Consider the following 25476-nt stretch of genomic DNA (forward strand, 5'->3'; position numbering starts at 1 on the left):
AATAGAAGTTTAATTAGTTGTTTTCATATTCATTTCATGTTTGTATTATTGTTTAAGTGAATATTTGTTAGTTTGTTGTTTGTTAGATTCAAATTGAAATTTAATTAACTATTTCTTCAATTTATTTCATGTGTTTATGTATTGTTAGAAATTGTTAGTATTGTTATGTTCAAGTTTAAGTTCATAATTGTTTCGTCGTCGATCTTGTTATTTGTTTAAAGAATTTAGTTGTGTTAAAAGAATATATTGATTTAATCGTTTAATCCGTCATGTTTGTTGTGTTAAAATAGATTCATTCATGTTCATGTTTGGATGATCTTGAATCCGAATTTTGTATAGTTTGATTTCTTGTTTACCATTTATGATTATTTCTTGAATTGTTCTCATAATCTTGTTTAAAGTTTAATATAAGAATTGTTTGTTGTAATGTTGTTAGAGTTGATTTTAAGTTCAATATTATTGAATTTAGGAATCTAAATATACTTGTTTGATTGTTGTTGTTGTTTAAATCCGAAAAATAGGTTTGTTGTTGCTAAAAATATTGTTCAATCAAATTTTAGTTGTTCTTGGTTGTTCAATTTGTGTTCATGTGATTTGTTGTTGAAATGTTATTAAAATCATGTTCATGTGATATTGTTGTTATGATGTTCATCCGTGTTCATATTGTTGTTTGAACATTGTTAGAAATTGATCATATTGTCTATATTTTGGTTAAGTTTGATTAATTGATGTGTTATAGCTGATGGGTAGTTTGGTAAATTTGTAATACGTTCAGGGGTAGTTTGGTAATTTCAGTAAGGTCGGAAGGGGTAGTTTAGGAATTGTACATTTTGTAATTGTTTATTTGAAGCATGGGGGACAAAATGAAATGGGGTGGGTTGTGATATGATTATTTAATATAAAGGGGGGACAAGATTTAATTTAAAGGGGAATCTTGCATTATTTTAAATGAAGCATGGGGGACAAAATGAAATGGGGTGGTGTGATATGTTTATTTAATGTAATGTGGATGAGTGGGAAGATAATGGGTTGGGTAGAGAGAAAGTGTTGTTTTTAATTAATTGAAAGGTTTATGGGATGGGATATATATGGGATGAGTTATAAGAAGTCTTGAAATCAGAAACACAAAGGCAGGAGACAGAAAAAAAAACGGGAGAGAGAAACAAATCTGAAAATAAGAGAGAAAAGGGCTGAACATTTAAGAGATAGAAAATTCCGAAAAATATTTAAGCTTTCAAATAAAAAAAACTAAAAAAAATATTCTGCTTTCTTTTATTGTTTGAAATCAGAATTAATTGTTGTTTCATAAAAGCTGCAGCTTTTGTTTTTTTTTGGATCACTACTCCACCGGTCTGTTACTGGGTTGTTACTGTTGCTGGGCTATTGTTGCTGTGTTGTACTGATTTTACTACTGCTGCTGATTCTCATATTCATTTTCTTTTGCTTCCAATATCAGGTACACAACTGAAAAGCTGGTTATTGTAATCCGAAATATGAAGCGTGAATATATATGAAGAATGAAAATTTGAAGTTTTAATTTCGTTTTTTATTTCTTTGTTCCTTTTGTTGATTGTATTTAAGCTATTTCATGAATTACTAAATAATAACTGGAATAAGAAAATAATATCATAAGTTAGTCTGTAATAAATCAGTTCGGCAAAATAGGTTAATTCACTAGTTATGAAGGCTTCAAGATTATAGGTTGATCATGAACAAGTAGCTAAATTTAGCTAAGACACGAATTTAAATATAACATCGTAAATTAGGCATTAAGGCATGACTTAAGCTTAAGCAAGATTAAGAGAACGTTTAAGTCTAATAAACTTTCTAATAAGCTTTAGTAATTATGGTTAAATCTAGTTTCAAATGATTGTGAATAATTAATCTCAATAATTTTTTTTAAAAAAAATAACAATGCTGAGTTTTAATCTAGCTATATTTGTTTATTTTGAATATTAGTTGTTGAATTTTTATTTTATTTATAATTTCGAAATTAAGAGTGAAATTCCTTTTTCATCAATATTTGTATTAATCAAGCAATTAGCATGTCATGTCTTCTTAAAATAATAAAAGCTAGTAATAAATTAGGATTTTCTTTCTTTATTTTAGAGACTCATTTTATAGAAAAATGTAGTCGTTTTAAGATTTGTCCAAATAAATGAGATGAGCCTCGCTTAATGAAATGTATAGATTGCGGGGCCCTCAATAAATGTACATTTAATCGCTTAGAATTAGGGAGGAGCCGTTTTAGCAAATTTCACGGCCCTACCCAAAATAATGATACGCTAGACTCTTTAGGCGCGATTTAATTAATTTTACCTTCTTAAACTCGGATGCGCATTTCATGCGACCCAAATCTAAATCCTAAAACATTGAATAAAAATGTGTTCCGGATTGCGGGTGCATTTCATGTGACGTAATCCAAAGACATGTTTTAAACGATGTTCACAATTTTTTTTTAAAAAAAAATAATAATAATAAAGTGGTAAAGAGTTAAAATTGGCACATCGGTTCATAATTGTATTAAAATCAGATAAATAAGCCAAATATGACAATTGAGCGACCGTGCTAGAACCACGGAACTCGGGAATGCCTAACACCTTCTCCCGGGTTAACAGAATTCCTTATCCGAATTTCTGGTTCGCGGACTGTAATATGGAGTCATTCTTTTCCTCGATTCGGGATTAAACTGGTGACTTGGGACACCCTAAATCTCCCAAGTGGCGACTCTGAAATAAATAAACAAATCCCGTTTCGACTGTCCTTTAATTGGAAAAAACTCCTTGTACCCTCGCGGGGGCGGAAAAAGGAGGTGTGACAGCCTCAATTTTACCTTTTTTTTTATTTTTTGTATTTTTAATTTTCTATTTTTTTTATTTTTCTGCACCACCCATCAAACCTACAACCCCCCCTTCCCGCGCAAACACCCTCAAAATTTTTTTTAACTTTTTTGTTTGTATTTTCAATTTTTTTTTGTTTTTCTGTACCACCCAATCACCCTCCCCTACCCCTACCCCCTACCCCCTCCACCAACTCCCTCATTTTCTTTTTACTTTTTTCTTTGAATTGTCAATTTTCTATTTTTTTTTTGTTTTTCTACAAAACCCACCCCTACCCCAACCCCCTACCCCCCTCCCGCGCTGACCCCCTCAAATTTTTTTTTTTGCACCACCCACCGACCTACCCCCTACCACCCCTCCACCCCCGGCAAAATATTTTTCAACTTAAGTTAAAAGGCTTTTTTATGCAAGATGAGCATGGTTCTAAAACATTGGTCAAGTTGGGCGGGTTGGGCTATGACCTATTACTTAGCTTATTTTGACTCAACCCATCTTAGCCCAAGTACACTTTAGGCTGAATTGGGTAACGGCCCATTTATTAATCTAACCCATCTTGACCCGCCAAATTTAGCTCAACCCGCTCATTTGCTACTCCTACCATATGCTCTTAAGTTCTTCTCTCCACATGTGGCAGTCTTTGCGAGATACGTGGGTGAATCAGACGAAGAAGAGTACGTTGGTCATTGGTGTCCATTTATGGTAAATGCTAAAATTAAGTATTGTTTCATCCGTTCCAATTTATGTTAATCTATTTGACTGGACACATAGTTTAAGAAAAAATGAAGACTTTTTGAATTTGTAGTCCTAAACAAGTCAAAAAAGATTTTAGAATATTTGTGTGGTTATAAAAACTTTTCATTAAGGGTAGAATTGTAAGTTTAAGCTAAATTATTTCTAAATTTAAAAAAGAATCATTCTTTTTAGAACGAACAAAAAAAACTGGTTCACGTAAACCAAAACACAAAAGTAAATGAATGGCACAAACGACGAGGAGGACGATCACTCGAAAAGGAATCCTGGTTGTTGACTGAAGAATCCTAAAGATTATGATTGAAGTTACAAAAAGGAATTGGAAGGTGCAAGTGTAAGTTCGTTTCTTGAATTTAGTGTAGTCTAATTGCTCCATGCTCATCGCACGCCCTCCCAGTCCTCGCGAGTTACACAATCACATAATTAGTAATTCATCCGGTTCACAAATATTTTATCTTTTTATTTTGATTCAAAATAAGTATTCATTAATATAATTAAAAAGAAATTAATTTTATCTTTTTATATTTAAATGTGTCAAGATAATAATTAATTAAAATTAATTTATTAATTAATTAAAGTTAATTTTAGTGAATATATTTTTTTTCTAAAAATTCATATTTCTTTAATAAGTGTACTTAGACAAGTGAGACTTGCTCAGTTGGTAAAAACACATTCACCTACGACCGTTAGGTCCTTGGTTCGAGTCACCATGGAGGGGAAGTGTGGAAACACTATAGATCCTCCTGATTTGGGAGGGGTTTAGAAAAAGGATAAAAAAGTGTACTTAAAGTAAAATGGTCACTTATTAGGAACCGAAGGGAGTAATAAGTATGGAAAATTTGGTTAAATTATATTTATTACTTTTGAGATGTTACTATATATATATATATATATATATATATATATATATATATATATATATATATATATATATATATATATAATATTTAGAAACAGCAGTTGGGGTATACGAACCGGGGACAAATAGGGGTACTTTACTAATTATTAGTTTATTTAGGGATAAATTGGTAACTAAGTCAAAGGAAAGCATGCGTACTACATTGTCTAAACACATGTACTGTAATTTTACTGTGTAAAAGTTCTATTATCTCTCACCTACCTTACATGACTCCTCCATTTTTCCTCCAATTTCTTCCCATCGTACATTAATTCAGTCTAGAAATTTCTATTGCCTTTGATTTTTATTCGATTTTGTACAAATTTTTCCAGCAGTGCTTCAAATGGCTGGATTCTCTAAGATCGATGTCTCGACGTTTAGAAATCGGAGAGAGGTGCAGTTCCATGTTGTTTTAGAGATTGAAAAACGTTCGTCGTTTTACTACTAATTTCTTAAAAAGTTACCAGATTTTCTTATAACTATTATAGAAATTCCTATGGCTTTGACTCTCCTTTTAACCGATTCTGCACATGCACCTAAAGAAGATGGACAAGAGAGAAAGTAAGTCTCCATCTTAAACAATTATTTTATTCTTTCTCTTACCCATCTTATGCATTTGTTTTGTTTGCCCCTCCTTTTGGTCTTAGATTTTGGTTTTATTTCAAAATTTCAAAATTTTAGTTAGGTTTTCCTAGTTATTCTTTAATTTTACTTAGTTTATATCTATTATTTCTTGATGGACATGTAAACATATGATTCTATTATTTTCAATATTAATCTACAATTGTCATACTACCTCTGGAATTCTCCTTGTTACTAATATTTAGAAACGACAGTTGGAGATGGACGAACATATGGGATTTGGAGGTGGACGAACAGGGGAAAACTTGTGATTTCAAATTCTTTTTTGGGGTAAATTTGCAACTAAAATTACTTCTATGTAATACATGTATGTATAATTTTTTCTCTCCTTATCGATAGATTCTAGAATCCACTCCAGAGCTCTACTCCCTCTGCATGCTGTTTCCTTTGTTGCTCTGCTTCTGGCCATCGCTATGGGTCAATTTTTCAAAATTCTTTGGGTCGAGTTTGTCTTTCGTATTTTTATATTTTTGAATTGCGGTAAGTTTTTTTCTTCTTTTATTCTTTATTTATTGCACACTACCTATTTCCCATTATTGGTTGGAACATATGCATTTGTATACCCCTTTGTATTTTTTTGTTTTTTTGACTTTCTTCAATTTATTAAGAAAATAGTTTTTTTAATGCATGTTGATTTATTTTATTTTTCCATGTTTCCTGCTTGTGTTACTTTTTGTGTTTCTATGCATGTCTTTTACAGTTTAATTTTCGGAGCTTCTAACAGTCCTTGAACTTTTCTGGGTGGGCATGATTAGCTCTTTTTCAGGTCAACAACTTATATTATGTTACTTTTGGTAAGTTTAGCTGTGAATTATGCAATTCAATTTTTGTAATAACCTAAAGTATCAAAATTGTTGTTGGGAGATTGGATCTATTCATTTGCTCTATATTTGACTTTTAAATTGTTCTTCTCCGACTTTACTACTTTTATATAAATTTCTTTCTTGACGATATCTGTATATATGAAAACTTTTACTTTCATAATGTTCTTTATCTGTACATGTTGTGTTTTATGATCAGTGACAGCTTCCATCAATATGACTTCTTGCTTTCCTTTTACTTTATTTTTTCAGTTATTTGATCTTTTCATTGTTTACATACACATGATGGATTTAAACTACAACCTATACAGGAAGCAAGGAACTTCTATAATTTACCTTTTCAAGCTATACACAAAAAGTTATGCCATAAAACACCATCTCACATCATCTTAGCAGAAAACTTTCATACTTTTCACAGTAAGGAACAACAAGAAGTAACTCAGCAAAGCATATAGATCCGACACTGAAAGGAAGCGCCGAAAATAGTAAGGAAACTCACCCCAAGAGAGATGACATTTTGAAGCTGTGATGGAGAAAGGTAATTCCAGAGAGAGCAGCGAAAGGGAGAGAATTAGAACAACAAAGAAATTTCTGAACTTCAAGAGCAATTAGAAACAACAGTTGGGGTGTAAGAACCGGGGACGAAGAGGGGTACTTTAGTAATTATGAGTTTATTTAGGGATAAATTGGTAACTAAGTTAAAGGAAAGCACGCGTACTACATTGTCTAAACACGTGTACCGCAATTTTACTGTGTACAAGTTCTATTCTCTCCCACCTACCTTACATGACTCCATTTTTCCTCCAATTTCTTCCCATCGTACATTAATGCAGTCTAGAAATTTCTATTGCCTTTGATTTTTATTCGATTTTGTACAAATTTTTCCAGCAGTGCTTCAAATGACTGGATTCTCTAAGATCGATGTCTCGACGTTTAGAAATCTGAGAGAGGCGCAGTTCCATGTTGTTTTAGAGATTGAAAAATGTTCTATCATTTTACTATTTATTTCTTAAAAAGTTACCAGATTTTCTTATAACCATTATAGAAATTCCTATGGCTTTAACTCTCCTTTTAACCGATTCTGCACATGCACCTAAAGAAGATAGGCAAGAGAGAAAGTAAGTCTCCATCTTAAACAATTATTTTACTCTTTCTCTTACCCATCTTATGCATTTGTTTTGTTTGCCCCTCCTTTTGGCCTTAGATTTTGGTTTCATTTCAAAATTTCAATATTTTGGTTAGGTTTTCCTGGTTATTCTTTAATTTTACTTAGTTTATATCTGTTATTTCTTGATGGGCATGTAAACATATGATTCTATTTTTTTCAATATTGATCTATAATTGTCATACTACCTCTGAAATTCTCCTTGTTACTAATATTTAGAAACGACAGTTGGAGGTGGACGAACATATGGGATTTGGAGGTGGACGAACATATGGGATTTGCAGGTGGACGAACAGGGGAAAACTTGTGATTTCAAATTCTTTTTTGGGGTGAATTTGCAACTAAAATTACTTCTATGCAATACATATATGTATACGTTTTTCTCTCCTTATCGATAGATTGTAGAATCCACTCCAGAGCTCTACTCTCTCTGCATTTTGTTTCCTTTGCTGCTCTGCTTCTGGCCATCACTATGGGTCATATTTTTCAGAATTCTCTAGGTCGAGTTTGTCTTTCGTATTTTTGTATTCTTTATTTTTGAATTGCGCACTACCTATTTTCCCTTTATTGGTTGGAATATATGCATTTGTATACCTCTTTGTTTTTTTTTTGTTTTTTTGACTTTCTTCAATTTATTAAGAAAATAGTTTTTAATGCATGTTGATTTATTTTATTTTTCCATGTTTCCTGCTTGTATTACTTTTTGTGTTTCTAATATTTTTTATGCATGTCTTTTACAGTTTAATTTTCGGAGGTTCCAACAGTTCTTGAACTTTTCTGGGTGGGCATGATTAGCTCTTTTTCAGGTCAACAACTTATATTATGTTACTTTTGGTAAGTTTAGCTGTGAGTTATGCAATTCAATTTTTGTAATAACCTAAACTATCAAAATTATTGTTGGGAGATTGGATCTATTCATTTGCTCTATATTTGACTTTTAAATTGTTCTTCTCCGACTTCACTACTTTCATATAAATTTCTTTCTTGACGATATCAGTATATATGAAAACTTTTACTTTCATAATGTTTTTTATCTGTACATATTGTGTTTTATGATCAGTGATAGCTTCCATCAATATGACTTCTTGCTTTCCTTTTACTTTATTTTTCCAGTTATTTGATCTTTTCATTGTTTACTTAACATGATGGATTTAAACTACAACCTATACAGGAATCAAGGAACTTCTATAATTTACCTTTTTCAACCTATACAGCAAAGAGTTATGCCATAAAACACCATCTCACATCATCTTAGCAGAAAACTTTCATACTTTTCACAGTAAGGAACAACAAGAAGTAACTAAGCAAAGCACATAGATCTGACACTGAAAGGAAGCGCCGAAGAAAGTAAGGAAACTCATCCCAAGAGAGATGATATTTTGAAGCTGTGATGGAGAAAGGTAATTCTAGAGAGAGCAGCGAAAGGGAGAGAATTAGAACAACGAAGGAATTTCTGAACTTCAAGACCAATTAGAAACAACAGTTGGGGTGTACGAACCTGGGATGAATAGGGGTACTTTAGTAATTATTAGTTTATTTTAGGGATAAATTGGTAAAAGTCAAAGGAAAGCACGCGTACTACATTGTCTAAACACGTGTACTGCAATTTTACTATGTAAAAGTTCTATTCTCTCCCACCAACCTTACATGACTCCTCCATTTTTCCTCCAATTTTTTCCCATCGTACATTAATGCACTCTAGAAATTTCTATTGCCTTTGATTTTTATTCAATTTTGTACAAATATTTCCAGCAGTGCTTCAAATGGCTAGATTCTCTAAGATCGATGTCTCGACGTTTAGAAATCTGAGAGAGGCGCAGTTCCATGTTGTTTTAGAGATTGAAAAATGTTCGTCGCTTTGCTACTAATTTCTTAAAAAGTTACCAGATTTTCTTATAACTATTATAGAAATTCCTATGGCTTTGACTCTCCTTTTAACCGATTCTGCACATGCACTTAAAGAAGATGGCCAAGAGAGAAAGTAAGTCTCCATCTTAAACAATTATTTTACTCTTTCTCTTACCCATCTTATGCATTTGTTTTGTTTGCCCCTCCTTTTGGCCTTAGATTTTTGTTTCATTTCAAAATTTCAATATTTTGGTTAGATTTTTCCGGTTATTCTTTAATTTTACTTAGTTTATATCTGTTATTTCTTGATGGACATGTAAACATATGATTCTATTTTTTTCAATATTGATTTACAATTGTCATACTACCTCTGGAATTCTTCTTGTTACTAATATTTAGAAATGACAGTTGGAGGTAGACGAACATATAGGATTTGGAGGTGGACGAACAGGGGAAACATTGTGATTTCAAATTCTTTTTTTGGGTGAATTTGCAACTAAAATTACTTCTATGCAATACATGTATGCATACGTTTTTCTCTCCTTATCGATAGATTGTAGAATCCACTCCAGAGCTCTATTCTCTCTGCATTTTGTTTCATTTGCAGCTCTGCTTCTTGCCATCGCTATGGGTTATCTTATTCAGAATTCTCTGGGTCGAGTTAGTCTTTCGTGTTTTTGTGTTTTTAATTGCGGTAAGTTTTCTTCTTCTTTTATTCTTTATTTATCGCACACTACCTATTTCCCATTATTGGTTGGAATATATGCATTTGTATACCTCTTTGTGTTTTTTTTTGTTTTTTTTGACTTTCTTCAATTTATTAAGAAAATAGTTTTTTTAATGCATGTTGATTTATTTTATTTTTCCATGTTTCCTGCTTGTGTTACTTTTTGTGTTTCTAATATTTTTTATGCATGTCTTTTACAGTTTAATTTTCGGAGCTTCCAATAGTCCTGGAACCTTTCTGGGTGGGCATGATTAGCTCTTTTTCAGGTCAACAAATTTTATTATGTTACTTTTGGTAAGTTTAGCTGTGAGTTATGCAATTCAAGTTTTGTAATAACCTAAAGTATCAAAATTGTTGTTGGGAGATTGGATCTATTCATTTTCTCTAATTTGACTTTTAAATTTTTCTTCTCCGACTTTACTATTTTCATATAAATTTCTTTCTTGACGATATCTGTATATATGAAAACTTTTACTTTCATAATGTTCTTTATCTGTACATGTTGTGTTTTATGATTAGTGACAACTTCCATCAATATGACTTCTTGCTTTCCTTTTACTTTATTTTTCCAGTTATTTGATCTTTTCATTGTTTACTTAACATGATGGATTTAAACTACAACCTATACAGGAAGCAAGGAACTTCTATAATTTACCTTTTTCAACCTATACAGCAAAGAGTTATGCCATAAAACACCATCTCACATCATTTTAGCAGAAAACTTTCATACTTTTCACACTAAGGAACTACAAGAAGTAACTCAGCAAAGAGTATAGATCCGACACTGAAAGGAAGCACCGAAGAAAGTAAGGAAACTCACCCCAAGAGAGATAACATTTTTGAAGTTGTGATGGAGAAAGGCAATTCCAGAGAGAGCAGCGAAAGGGAGAGAATTAGAACAACGAAGGAATTTCTGAACTTCAAGAGCAATTAGAAACAACAGTTGGGGTATACGAACCGGGGACAAATAGGGGTACTTTAGTAATTATGAGTTTATTTAGTGATAAATTGGTAACTAAGTCAAAGGAAAGCACGCGTACTACATTGTCTAAACACGTGTACCGCAATTTTACTGTGTACAAGTTCTATTCTCTCCCACCTACCTTACATGACTCCTCCATTTTTCCTCCAATTTCTTCCCATCGTACATTAATGCAGTCTAGAAATTTCTATTGCCTTTGATTTTTATTCGATTTTGTACAAATTTTTCCAGCAGTGCTTCAAATGGTTAGATTCTCTAAGATCGATGTCTCGAAGTTTAGAAATCTGAGAGAGGCGCAGTTCCATGTTGTTTTAGAGATTGAAAAATGTTCGTCGTTTTACTACTAATTTCTTAAAGTTACCAGATTTTCTTATAATTATTATAGAAATTCCTATGGCTTTGACTCTCCTTTTAACCGATTCTACACATGCACCTAAAGAAGATGGGCAAGAGAGAAAGTAAGTCTCCATCTTAAACAATTATTTTACTCTTTCTCTTACCCATCTTATGCATTTGTTTTGTTTGCCCCTCCTTTTGGCCTTAGATTTTGGTTTCATTTCAAAATTTCATTATTTTGGTTTGGTTTTTCTGGTTATTCTTTAATTTTACTTAGTTTATATCTGTTATTTCTTAATGGGCATGTAAACATATGGTTCTATTTTTTTCAATATTAATCTACAATTGTCATACTACCTCTGGAATTCTCCTTGTTACTAATATTTAGAAACGACAGTTGGAGGTGGACGAACATATGGGATTTGGAGGTGGACGAACAGGGGAAAACTTGTGATTTCAAATTCTTTTTTGGGTTGAATTTGCAACTAAAATTACTTCTTTGCAATACATGTGTATACATTTTTCTCTCCTTATCGATAGATTGTAGAATCCACTCCAGAGCACTACTCTCTCTGCATTTTGTTTCCTTTGCTGCTCTGCTTCTGGCCATCGCTATGGGTCATCTTTTTCAGAATTCTCTGGGTCGAGTTTGTCTTTTGTGTTTTTGTATTTTTGTATTCTTTATTTTTGAATTGCGCGCTACCTATTTCCCATTATTGGTTGGAATATATGCATTTGTATACCTCTTTGTGTTTTTTTTGTTTTTTTTGACTTTCTTCGATTTATTAAGAAAATAGTTTTTTTAATGCATGTTGATTTATTTTATTTTTCCATGTTTCCTGCTTGTGTTACTTTTTGTGTTTCTAATATTTTTTATGTATGTCTTTTACAGTTTAATTTTCGGAGCTTCCAACATTCCTTGAACTTTTCTGGGTGGGCATGATTAGCTATTTTTCAGGTCAACAACTTATATTATGTTACTTTTGGTAAGTTTAGCTGTGAGTTATGCAATTCAATTTTTCTAATAACCTAAAGTATCAAAATTGTTGTTGGGGGATTGGATCTATTCATTTGCTCTATATTTGACTTTTAAATTGTTCTTCTCCGACTATACTACTTTCATATAAATTTCTTTCTTGACGATATCTGTATATATGAAATTTTTTACTTTCATAATGTTCTTTATCTGTACATGTTGTGTTTTATGATCAGTGACAGCTTCCATCAATATGACTTCTTGCTTTCCTTTTACTTTATTTTTCCAGTTATTTGATCTTTTCATTATTTACTTAACATGATAGATTTAAACTACAAAAACTGATGCAACTAAGACGCTCGATGTTATTCCTGCAACAACTGAACAATTTAACAATTTGATTGGTCAGTGAAATTGTAAAACAAGTGAAAAGGATACATCCCTTGAAAAGGATACACGCTATATGTCATATCGGATCTGGCAATGACCAAGAAATAAAAAATTCATGAGGGTTCTATTTAGTTAAATACAGTAGTAGATGAAAAAGGTGCATAAACTTCAGTTTTACTTTTTGTTGTAAGATTCTTATCTCCTAAAGAATTCTTCCCAAAGATTTGATTTTATGTTTGTGATTTCTTTTGAGGGAAACATAGTCAATTTCTGGTTCTGTGTTTTTTTTTTTGCGTAATACTTTTGAAGTAGAGTTTTTTATTTGAATTGATAGAAAATATGTGTGGTTATACAAGTAATTAAGTCTAAGATAAATGGTTGGTTAAAGTATATTCGTATCTGTCCCTTTGAAGGATTTAGGAGAAATCATCATGGGAATTTTCTTTCTGTATCATTCTATATATCATCTGTACAGTGTATGCTCTTTATATACAAGTAAAATTGCCTGACAAGGCATCTTTCTATGCTAACAAACTCTAACAGAATTGTAAAATAAATAATTGCAAAAGAAAAATATTTACATGGTAAAATCCCTAATCTACCCTTAATGTTGTTTCTAAAATTCCACAACTGTGCAGCTTATGAGACGCATGATGGAGGACACACGTCTTAATTATAGCAATCTTTGAGAACCTTAGATGTTCTTTCTCTCAACTAGGTCATGTCTCCTTCTCCTTCTGTAATCGGAGACTCGTCGGAAATGGTAGAATGAAGATTTTGTCCGGCAACACCCCCCTTCAAGCTGGAAACCAGTGATCGGACTCCAAGCTTGACCAGAAAAGATCTATGCAAAGGACCAGCTAGTGCTTTTGTAAAAAGATTGGCGATTTGAGAAGAAGAAGGAACAAAAGACAAAGAGATCAATCCATCCAGAAGTTTTTCACGAACGAAGTGCCAATCAACCTCAATATGCTTGGTCCGTTCATGAAAGTATGTGGATGGCTTCTTGGTTATCGCAATGAAGAGGAACCGGCAAAGAGGGAACAACAGATAGGTCGTGCAACAATCGGACCACCCAAGTTATTTTAGCAGCTAATCGGCGCATTGAACGGTATTCAGCTTCTGGGGAAGAAAGAGCGACTACCTGCTGCTTCTTAGATTTCCAAGAAATGGGGTAACCACCAAGACTTAAGAAAAAACCACTCACTGAACGGCGTGTATTGGAGCAAGAAGCCCAGTCGGCATCGCAGAAAGCTAAGAGTTGAAATGAAGGTTCAGAAGACATGAATAAACCAAGACCTGGATCCCTGGAAATGTAACGCAAAACATGCAATGCTGCTTGGTAATGTCCAGTATAGGGAGATTGCATATGCTGACTGAGAGTTTGCACAGCAAAAGAAAGGTCTGGACGTGTGCTAGTTAAAAAATTCAGCTTGCCCAAAAGACGTCGGTAAACAGTCGGATCAGGGAGAGGTTCACCACAACTGAAAGAAAGCTTAATGGTAGGATCCAATGGAGAAGAAGCTGGTCGAACATTCAAGCAATCAAAATCTGTAAGTAACTCTAAAGCAAACTTTCTTTGTGTGACAATTAAACCTCCTGATTCCCTGATCAATTCTAAACCCAAGAAATAATATGCCAACCCCAAATCCTTTATTTTAAATTCCATGTCAAGAAACTGTTTGATCTCATTGATTTCTGCTTGATTATTACCAGTGATCAAGACATCATCCACGTAAACTGCAAGAATGGTTATCAAATCCCCAGATACTTTGAAGAAAAGAGAGTAGTCATTAAGGGAGGAAGTGAAACCTCTGGTTCCCAAAGCAGAAGACAAATGTGCATACCACTGACGAAAAGCCTGTTTGAGGTCGTACAATGATTTTCTAAGTCGACAAACATGAGAAGGAGATGGAGGAGATAGTCCAAGTGGGAACCTCATATATACTTCTTCATCTAATTCACCATGGAGGAAGGCGTTATTGACGTCAAGTTGAAACAAATCCCAATTTCTTTTCACAGCAATAGACAGAATGCAGCGGATTGTTGTCATTTTCACAACCGGAGAGAAGGTATCAGTATAGTCAATTCCTTCCCTTTGTGTGTCCCCTCGAATTACCAATCTCGCTTTCAGTCGCTCCAAAGTCCCATCAGATTTCAGCTTAACTTTGTAAACCCACTTGCAGGGTAATGCCTTCTTCCCTTCAGGCAGTTCGACAACATCCCAAGTATGATTAGACGCTAATGCCTCAAACTCCTTTACCATGGCATCTTGCCATCCAGGATGAGCAGCTGCTTGGTGATAGGTTTGAGGTTCATTAATGTGACATATAGAAGAAATGAGCCCCTAGTTCTCTTTAGTCAAGGCAGAGAAACAAAAAGAATGGAATGGAAGGAAAGGAGGATTAGGAGAAATAGAAGAAGCATTATTGCAGAGATAATCGGAGAGATACTTAGGGGCATTGTGAACTCTTGTGGATTTGCGCAGCTCAGGTCCATGTGATGAGGATAACACTGGTTCTAAAGAGTCTTGTGTACCTGCAGGTGGAGATGGGGGCCTTATAATTAGGAGTTTTATAAGGCCCCCAGGTGTCAATATGTATTAGATCAAAACAGTGGTTTGAGGTGATTTTACTAGGATAAAAAGGCAGTTTCGACTGTCTTGCCATAGGGCAAATTGTGCAAGGGCAGTCTTCTTAATCTGAAAAAGTAATAGGAATGTCTTTAATATGCTTCATAGCTGTAAAAGGTAAGTGTCCCAATCTTGAATGCCATAGTTTATCCATAACAGAAACATGGGAAATAGAAACAATTTTATTCATAATGTCATTTGATTGTCCTTGATAAATAGGATGGACAGACCCTGGATACAAAGACTTTGGACAAACTGACTCATACTTAGAAGAAGGCACTGGACTACAAGACTTGGACGCGACATTAAAAAGAGAAGAGATTGGTGCATGAGGCTTGATCGATCGAGATTCCAACTGGTGAGTGTTATCCTCCAGCACATAGAGCCCTGATGCAGCTTTACCAAAAATCTGATACCTCTTCTTTGAAGGGACCTGTATAGCACAACCAAACTTGTTAAAAAGAAGATCACAATTAAATTGGTAGCACAATTGGTAGACTGATAACAAATTGCGCCTGAAAGAAGGAACAAATAACACATGGTGTAGTTCAAATTTAGGAGTTAAGAATAGACTTCCTATATAATGTACTTTTACTTTAGAAGAATTGGGGAGGCTGACCAAAATTGGTGGTGACAGAACTGTTATATTGTGTAACAGGTGTTTTTGATATGTCATATATTGAGATGCTCCTGAATCTATGATCCAAGGAATGAGAGTGAGCGGAGAAAACAAAGAGGTAAAGAAGTGACAAGCAAAGTGTATACCAGCTAGATTAGCACTGGGTGAGGCAACAGGGTTTGAAGTGGATCCTCCATTCTGCACAGATTGAAACATGCTAATCAACCGCTCGACCTGCTCTTTAGAAAATCCATGAGACTGAACAAGAGAGGAAACAACATTTCCTGAAATTCCTATAGTGAGTTCAGGTGTACAACTGGCTGAATTTGCATTAGGAGTAGCATATGCACCCTATTTCTGCCTGTTAAACTTAAAATGTGGTGGGTATTCTATTAACTTATAGCAACCTTCCTTGACATGCCCAGATTTTTTGCAGTAGTTGCAGAAGAGATCACTCCTTTTTACATCAGCACCTGAGTTTGGAATACCAACTTTGGCTCCTCCATGATGTTTCTGAGGAGCCCATTTTTGCCCAGAAACCATAAAAGCAGAAGACTCAACGGAAAAGGAAGTACCAGAATGAATTTCTCTTTGTGACTCATCATGTAATACAATGGAATAGGCTTGAGCAGTAGAAGGTAAGGGTTTCATCATTAGAATGTTACCTCTCACTCCATTGTAGGCTTCATTCAGTCCCATCAGAAATTGAATCAATTTTTGGTCTTCATTCACCTTATGGTTGTGAGTTTTAGCACCACACTTACAATCACGGCTACAAATCATAAAAGTATTAAGCACCTTCATTTGATCCCAAATCCTTTTGAGCTTGTTAAAATAGTTGGCAAGATCAGAAGTTCCCTAACTGATTGTATTTAACTCTCTCTGCAGCTGAAACAATTTTGTTCCATCGGCTTGTCCATACCTTTGCTCCAGCTCTTGCCAGAGTTCCTCAGCAGTTTGAGATTAGATGACACTTTCTGCAATTTCCTTGCTAACAGAGTTGAGCAACCAAGAAAGTACCATGTCGTTGTATCTCTTCCATTGAGTGAGTAGAGCAGACTGAGAAGAGGGTGGAGGATAGGCTCCAGTGATGAAACCGAGCTTGTTTTTGGCTGACAAAGCAATCAAGACGCCCCTCTTCCAATTCCCATAACTTGTGCCATCAAAAATGGTGTTGATCAAGTTCATCCCTGGGCTATCAAATGGGGTAAGAAAGTAAGGATGAGAGATATCAATCTGTTGAGCAATGGTAGGAGCTGAAGAACCAGTGCCATCATCCTTAGAAATAGCTGAAGGTGTAACTGGAGTTTTGTCTCCCATTGTTCAGATATAGATAGTGAGGCAAAGAAGAAGAAGAAAAAGACAAGAAGAAGAAAAGAGAAAAAAAAATACACTAGATCTCAGAATTGCTCTGATACCGTGAAGGATTTAGGAGAAATCATCATGGGAATTTTCTTTCTGTATCATTCTATATATCATCTGTACAGTGTGTGCTCTTTATATACAAGTAAAATTGCCTGACAAGGCATATTTCTATGCTAACAAACTCTAACAGAATTGTAAAATAAATAATTGCAAAAGGAAAATATTTACATGGTAAAATCCCTAATCTACCCTTAATGTTGTTTCTAGAATTCCACAACTGTGCAGCTTATGAGATGCATGATGGAGGACACACGTCTTAATCATAGCAATCTTTGAGAACCTTAGATGTTCTTTCTCTCAACTAGGTCACGTCTCCTTCTCCTTCTGTAATCGGAGACTCATCGAAAATGGTAGAATGAAGATTTTGTCCGGCAACACCCTTCTATATCCTGTATGTGATTTGGCTTTGATAAATGGTTGTTAACTCTTCATGTTCGAAGAATAGTTCAACCTATTTGTGTTAAGCACTAATAAAATTAATTAGAAAGAGTTAACTTTATAGTATTAAGTATAAGAATGATTCTTACCTTATCCATGTTAACAATTTTCATGTACCAACAAGCCTTGGAAGCGTTAAAGTGCCTCAGCCCCATGTTTGAATTTCTCTTTTCAGCAATGCAGCAGTAAGTTATAGGAGGAACAAAAGCGTAGCTTGGAGAGAAACACATAATTCCAATCATACATGTTCATATTTGTTTGGTTAAATGCACACATTTAGATTAATTGTACTATTGATTTGGACCTTTGTCATTGGTGATTGAATTTATTTATCCTCTTGTGTGGATAAGTGATTCTAATTCAGTTGCAGTCATATATTTCTCTTCCTTGGGACGACACATGCCTACTTATTTGGGATATCTGGCCTGCACTTCTCTTCTATTTCCCGATCTCTTTCTTTATTCTTACTTCATGGTTTCTGTTTCTGTGCTTTTCTCTCTGAAAACGAGTTGTTACATGCTGTTTTTGAAAAATTGGTCTGCACACACTTGTGGATCGAACCTCCAAGATACAGGACGACTCTTATGAGCACTGGTTCGGTTTTTACGGTCTTGCATTATTGCTATTGATAATTCTTTTGAATATAAATTTTAACTAATTTCTATTAGATGTTAGTAATTATACCTGATTTATACATGCATTGTCTCTTTGATGTATTTTGTCTTTGTTACCAAAAATTCAAGGTATCAAAAGTGATTGTAATTTTGAAGTGGACCTTACAGCCATGGTATTTGATGATATGTCTAAGTCATCTTATTGGGAGTATACTGTTGTGTCCTCCTCCTACTTTGGCTGCAGACAGTGAAATCTCTAGGAGGACTGAGTAAGGAATCTTCCAGAAGAAATTCAATTTATCTTGTGGGGCCACTATTCAAGACTTAAGGTCACCATTTGGCTATAACCGCCGTCCACACACTAAAGATGTAAGGTATGATTTTCAGTTACATGTTATTGATACATTCTTTTTTGCTTTGTTTGGTAGGCTGTTCTACCTTTTTTTTGAAATTGCAGAATAGTAAAAGTGCACGAATCATCTGGTGTGGCTTTCTCCACTACCATTATTCGTCCCATTTTTATTCTTATAAAATTTAAATAATTCACTTGAGAAAACTTGAGGGGCATATTGATACTGAAAATACTTTATAAAGTATGAATGATACAAAACTCGCATCAGCCTTATTATTTTTCCTTTGGAATTGGAATGCTACAAGCTTGGACTTCTTTTAATTTCTTATGCGTTACTTTTACCAATATACTTTCTATGTGAAAAATATTTCTGCTTATTTTTCATTTGAGGTGATGGTGTTTTGCTATGTTTCTATTATTAATATGTTATTCATCTTGAAGTCAGTGATTCATTTGCGTTAAGCTTCTTCCAGATTGATTTTCCAGGCTAAAATGGCAAGAACTTGCCTCCTTTCACTTAAGCGTTACTGTAAAATATGGGTTCATCAAATTTCTCTTATAATATTTTTTATTGGGAGGTTCCTTCCATACCATCATATTTAACTCTTGGTTTGTACATACATAGAGGGAATAAACTTCTACATAGGATGGTAATAGTATAAGGAGAATCTTAACTAACATAGCTGGTGACCATATGCGATATAGCCGTTCAAAGTGTCTTCGCCTTGTACATTCTGTATATTGCCTTTTCATGTTTCCTATGTGTTATTTCGAGCTTAACTTTTTTCTCATGCTCATATCTCAAGGATGTACTTGAGGTTTCTTAGAATAGTTCTCAAGATTTTATCTTTTGTTGACTCATGAGTATAACAATGACTGCTTTTAACAAATCGTGGCAATATTTAGTGACTTTTTGGTGTTTACAGAGCATAATTTCTTTGCTGCAGTTGAAAAAATGTTAATGTTTGTAGAGTGGACAAAGAAAAATTGTCACTTTTTAGCTTTCTTCAGTTGGAGTCGCCTATGGAGCAACTCTGCCATTTGATGTGTGAAAGAAAGGAGAAAATAGTAAATCACCTACTTCTTCATTGTGAGATGGCTAAGAGATCAAAAACATGGTGACATCATTTGGAATAACACTACTCCTAAAGTGATTTTCTCTACTTTAAAAGGAGTTATGTTATTATCCAATTACCTTCTCCTTTTTCATTTGACATTTGGAAGTTCTAATATCTGGAGTGTGCCTCAATTCTTATGAAATTTTAAATACCTTTATAGGTCGTAGGAGACATTTCTAGAAATTTGATTTTAAATCCTATGGCACGAAAGTTGACGTTCATTGCTGATGGAGCATGAAAGCAACTCTATAGGTGGCTTTGGTGCACTGTCTGAAAAAAGCTTTTGTCAAAGAAAGAATTAAGGGAAACAGAAGTTGATAGCTTATAATCCCTTGGATATATAGTTTAACTTTGTAAATCTTTTGGTTTGCTGAATTCCTTGAATGAGTAGTGGAACTTTAATAATGTTTAATAAGTACAGTTCACAAGAGCAAATTAGTGTTGTTTAACTATACTCTGAACTTCTCTTCTTATACAATATGATGTTGTATGAAAATTCGTGTCTCCTGCATTCAAACTTGTGCTCTCACTTTGCCAGCAACATTTCTACTGCTCAACATCGCTGAGACTTCAAATTTCTCCATATTATTTATTCATGTTTCTGCTGCTACTCAAGTTTTTCTTAAAGCGTTCCTAAAACGTTGAATATGCACAGGATGTTGGGCCTGTGCTTAGCACGGGCATACAATTCTAGTTATTATATATTAGAAGTGACAGTTAAGGTGGGACGAACATGGCACTACGTAATTGTACAAAAAGCTATTTTAGTTGTACTGTAAAGTTGGGACAATATATATCTTCAGTTGTGAATCGATTTGCGCCTCTCCGTAGGAACACATGTACAACACTATTGTCAAACACGTGTACTACTTTCTTCTCCACGAAACACGTGTAGAGTATCTTTAGAAATTAGGAATAATTCTTGATAGTTAAATCAAAATTTATTCTTTCCCTTCTTGCTTTACTAATTTTGCTCTGCTTTTGTTCTTCCGAGTTCCTTTCATGTTGCTCTCTTTGGTTCATCAGACTAGAAGTGCCACAAAGATATCTCATTATTCACTTCACCCCATTCCAATGCTCTCTTCCTAGATTAGAACTAAAACGGCTGACAATACTAACAACATGAGCAATATCTTGTCTTGTACAAATAATTACATACATCAAACTGCCAACAACTGAAGCATAAGAAACTTTCTTCATATCTTCCTTCTAATCATCACCGGATGCACACTACTTCATGCTCAATTTGAAGTGCATAGCCAAAGCTGTACTGACAATCTTAGTTTTATCCATGTTGAATCTGTGAAGTACTTTCTGAATGTACTTCTCTTGTGATAACCACAACTTCTTGGCCTCACTGTCACGAACAATCTGCATGCCATGAATCTGTCTTGCTCGTCCTAAGTATTTCATAGCAAATGACTTGCTTCAACTTCTGAATCCTGCAAGGATTATGACCAACAACAAGCATGTCATCAACATAAAGTAATAAGATAATAAAGCCATCATCAGAGAATTTTTGTACAAAAACACAATAATTTGAAGAAGTCTTCTTGAAGCCCCGTTGAGTCATAAAAGAACCAAACTTTATGTACCACTGCCTAAGAGCTTGTTTCAAACCATACAAGCTCTTGTTCAACTTGCAAATAAAATTCTCTTTTCCCTTGACTTCAAAACCTTCTAGTTGTTCCATATAATTTTTTTCATCTAAGTCACCATGGAAAAAAATAGTTTTGACATCCATTTGCTCAACCTCTAAATCTAGACTTGTAGTCAAGCCCAGAACAACCCGAATGGATGACATCTTCAAAGATTTCATCAAAATCAACTCCTTTTTTATATTAAATTCCTTGACAACCAATCTAGACTTGTACCGTGGAACTGGGTTACCATCTTCATGATTCACCCCGAAAATTCACCTATTTTTCAAAGCTTTAACGAGAGAAAAATAAAGCCTACAAAAATGGTCGCATCGACCAAGCACGTAAGAGCCATTGTCGTCAGCCTAATGAGCCTCAGGGCCATACACACAAAAGGTCGCATTGACCTAAAGCGTAAGAGCCATTGTCACCAGCTTGAAATCTGAAAACTTGAGGGTCAAAATGAGCTCGAGTCATAACCCGATTTGGAGACCAGACCCAAAATAGTTAACTATACATGCCTAAGGGCAAAGCATAAGAGCAATTGTCGCCAGCCTAATGAGCCTCAGGGTCATACACACAAAAGGTCGCATCGACCTAAAGCCTAAGAGCCACTGTCACCAGCTTGAAATCTGAAAACTTGAGGGTCAAAATGAGCTTGAGTCGTAACCCGATTCGGAGATCGGACCCAAAATAATTAACTATACATGCCTAAGGGCAAAGCGTAAGAGCCATTGTCTCCAGCCTATTGAGCCTTAGGGACACACACATAAAAGGTCGCTTCGACCCAAGACGTAGAGCCATTGTCGCCAGCCCACGTAAATTCGAAAACTTGAGGGTCGATTGAGCTCGAATCGAAACCCGACTCAGAGACTGAACCTAAAATAGTCAACTACATATGCCTAAAGGTAAAGCATAAGAGCCATTATCGTCAGCCTGATGAGCCCCAGGGCCACCCGCACATAAGGTCGCTCTAACCCAATGCGCAAGAGCCCAAGCCCAGCTCGAGGTCCTAAAAACTTGAGGGTCAGACGGACCCAAGTCGAGATCTAACTTGGAGACTGAGCTCGATCTAATAGAAATGCCTGAAAGCAAAAATGCAAAAGCTCAAATGCTAGATTACTCTAAGAAGTAACCGACTCAGTGTATACGAGTCACTATCATTAGTCTCGATGATAGTGAAGCCTGGGGGTCTAACCCCAAGATGGGACCCTGGTTCAAAAGTCAAAGAACATCACATAGCATTTTCAAAAAGCAAAAAGGAAAGGAGGATCAAAAAATAAAAACCCTTCTTATAACCTCCGGGGGAATGCTTACAAATCTTGAAAAAACCCTTACAAAGAAAGAACCAAACAGAACCCTAATCTACCATCGAAAGGGAGGTTTCCGGTGTCTCCACCAAAGATTGCATCCCGACGACTATGGGTCCTTTAGCAGCCTCTCTTCAACGGCCTCCTCTCCACCGAGGGCTCCGCCGTCTCCTTTGTCACCTCCTTTGCCACCGCTCGGCGCACCCCCAAAAGTAAGCAAGGCGGCATCTCTCTTCTCCAGGGTCTCCTTTCTCTCGAATTCAGCAGGCAAAATGATATCTCCCACACGTATATCCACTACCTGAGTTAACCTCGGCCCGGTCCCCTCGGGTACCCCTCCAGCTTGGGCGCTTATCACAATGGCATCTTCTCCATGCAAAGATATAAGTGTCTCATCTTTAGTCTTGATCATGGATAATGCAGCCACCAACTCGCAATGTAGATCCCTGTACTTGCCATTATCCTCTCTCGCCTCACTAAGCTGATGCCCAACCAATGTCGCCTTCTCCTGAAGAGCATCTCTCTCGGGAGATATCTCTCTCACGCCATTTGAGTTTGGAGTCTTTGGCCCGAAGATCCTCACTCAGCAGGGCACATTCCTTCTCGAACTACACAAATAAGATCCAAGATGTTAAAACATTGGGATCTGGCAAAACATTCAAATAAAGACAAACGGGAACTAGGTAACCTGCTCAGCAAGGAGAGCCTTCTCACACTCAAGGCGGGTCACCTCAACCTGATACTGAGTGAAAGTTAGATTGTAAAGCACTTTGGCCTAAAGCCACGCAAGAAGACAAGTTAGATAGAAAAAGGTTGAGCCAACCAAGGCCCGAGCAATAGACTGGGAAAGTGAAGATTACATGCTTGCAAAGCCTGCTCATTTTACCAACGACGAGGGAAGCATCGACCTCAGGAACTCCCTCAGAGACGGTCAGGGGCCTTTCGGGCACATCTTCAGGTTTGACAAGCATCCCCACATCAAGAGTTTCTTCGCGCAGGTCATCCTGCACTCCTTTGAAAAGTAGGTTCGTTTCCTGAGGAGAATCAATCACGACCACAATACTGGCAAGGTCAGTCGGGGCCATCCCTTGTCCATTCGGGGTCCCTGAACTAGGCTCCTCCAAATCACCTAAGGAAGGCACCTCAGATCGAGGAGAACTCTGACCACCGGCCAGCTTAGGGGCAGAACCTGATACTTCCTCAATCGTCTCTCCACCACAAAGTGGGGCTGCAATAGCATCAATCTCCGGCTCGGAAGCCACCATCTCTACGACCCTAGGATCAGCTAGGTTTATCCCTCCCTCGGGCATCGTCAAGAAGCTATTTTCCTCCTCACCCTCAACTCGAGGGTTTCCCGACATTTTCGGAGTTAGATTTGCCGAGTCGGCTTTTGTCTCTTATGCCTTAATCCTCTTTGATTCGAAAGGTCTATCTAACGGATCCCCTTGTCTTTTCTTCCCTTCATGGGGTACCGAAGAGCCTTCCCCGCTGGGTAAAGCTCCCTTCATCAAGGGGACTTCCCCCAAACCTACACAAAGGCAAGAGGTAAGCGCAGGGAATGTGAGAGCCTCCAGTAGCGATTTAAGTCGAAAGGGATGACTACGACAAGGGTAGAGGCTCACCATGATCCTTGGCTTCCCACCGGGACTGGGATAAATCACTCCACACTCGCTTAGCATACGGGAAAATTGAGTACAAATGACCTACCCAATCTTGGAGGTCCGAAACTGTGCCGGGGTAAATTGCTGCGGCTGTAGTAACAAAAAAAAAATAATACATGTTAAATGCTTGAAAGAACATAGTTGGAGAGAAGCAAGGGAAGGTAAAGTAGCATGTCTACTTACGCTCCACATTCCACCTCTGGACGAACGGTATATTTCCCACCGGGATCAGGTTGGAAGTCCTAACCCGGACAAATCGGCTTATCCATCCCCCTTTTCTGTTCTCCTCAGTATAGGCAAAGAGGGACCTCGGGGCTCGGAAGCGGAGTTTGACTAAACCCCCACGGAAGAGACGGGGGCTGTACATCCTGATCAGATGGTCAAGAGTGAAGGGTATCTCCCCGATCATGTTCACGTAGTACCTGATCATGTAAACAATGCGCCAGAATGAAGGATGGATCTGGCCAAGGGTCACTTGACATCGTTGGCAGAAGTCGAGAATCATGGGGTCGATCGGGGCGAAGATGGCCCCACTGGCCCCAGAGTAAACGGATAGGTATACGCACTGAGGAAACCTATTTTGTGTGTCATAATATCCTCCTCCAGAGAAGGGATCTCCATAAACACTTCATGCCCCCAGCGACAATCAACTTTCACTCTTTCGATGTCTGTTATCGAGCTAATATATCGAGTCACGGACTCGCTATGCCCCGGCTTCGAAGAAAGTCTCTCAGCCCTGAAATCAGAAGATATCACGAAAGACCCTGGAACACATTCCTCCGCACGAGGAGGAATCGTCACTTCACCTTGAGATAGGAGCGAAGGGGACGAGGCCACAACCTCCTGAGAAGTGGAAGCGGAAGTTTTCGCCATTTCTAGAAATTTTCAGAAGAAGAAGGAGAGTTGCATTCCTAAGAAAAAGCGAAAGCGAAGGAAGAACGAACCTTTTCTGAGTTTTGGGAATACAATGAGTTGTAGAAAATAAGAAGGGGAGTATTTATAGAAACCCCGCGTGCGCATTGAAGAAGGCCAAGAGACAGCCAATTGCCATAGTCAATGTGAAAATCTTCAGGGGCTGTGTGTGCATCATGTCTTGGCGCCTTGTGCCTTGCGTCATTACAAGAGCATCGGAGGAGGAAGAAATTCAAGGTCGTTTCTTATCACTTTCACTCTAAGAAACGCAAAGACTATCTGTGTACGGTAAAATCGAGGGTGACCAATTTTCTTATCATTATGGTGCCCCATGAACGTGATTCTCGAGGCTCGAGACCGAGGTCGGGGTTCACTGTCAA

The 25476-nt window shown here is 36.3% G+C and overlaps 1 protein-coding gene across 50 annotated transcripts; it reads left to right on the plus strand.

The window, feature by feature from the left end:
- Window positions 1-4631: 4631 nt before the first annotated feature.
- On the plus strand, window positions 4632-17228 carry LOC107773682 (uncharacterized). Of its 50 annotated transcripts, none has more exons than XM_075254855.1 (17): window positions 4635-5049; window positions 5325-5400; window positions 5886-5924; window positions 7336-7445; window positions 7857-7950; window positions 8288-9097; window positions 9373-9485; window positions 9572-9658; window positions 9892-9985; window positions 11902-11995; window positions 13014-13928; window positions 14092-14447; window positions 14562-15124; window positions 15227-15365; window positions 15666-15934; window positions 16052-16264; window positions 16515-17228. In XM_075254855.1, exons 1-5 carry the CDS (start codon window positions 4985-4987, stop codon window positions 7885-7887), a joined length of 321 nt encoding a protein of 106 aa, XP_075110956.1. In that variant the 5' UTR covers window positions 4635-4984; the 3' UTR covers window positions 7888-7950; window positions 8288-9097; window positions 9373-9485; window positions 9572-9658; window positions 9892-9985; window positions 11902-11995; window positions 13014-13928; window positions 14092-14447; window positions 14562-15124; window positions 15227-15365; window positions 15666-15934; window positions 16052-16264; window positions 16515-17228. The 50 variants fall into 50 exon arrangements, 37 of the variants coding, with proteins under 37 accessions (XP_075110985.1, XP_075110979.1, XP_075110982.1 ...); XM_075254873.1 differs by having other exon boundaries at window positions 15666-15924; window positions 16063-16264; XM_075254863.1 differs by having other exon boundaries at window positions 13094-13928.
- The last annotated feature ends 8248 nt before the right edge of the window (window positions 17229-25476 follow it).

The sequence above is a fragment of the Nicotiana tabacum genome, chromosome 6, assembly GCF_000715075.1.
Source record: "Nicotiana tabacum cultivar K326 chromosome 6, ASM71507v2, whole genome shotgun sequence".
NCBI classification, from domain to species: Eukaryota; Viridiplantae; Streptophyta; class Magnoliopsida; order Solanales; family Solanaceae; genus Nicotiana; species Nicotiana tabacum.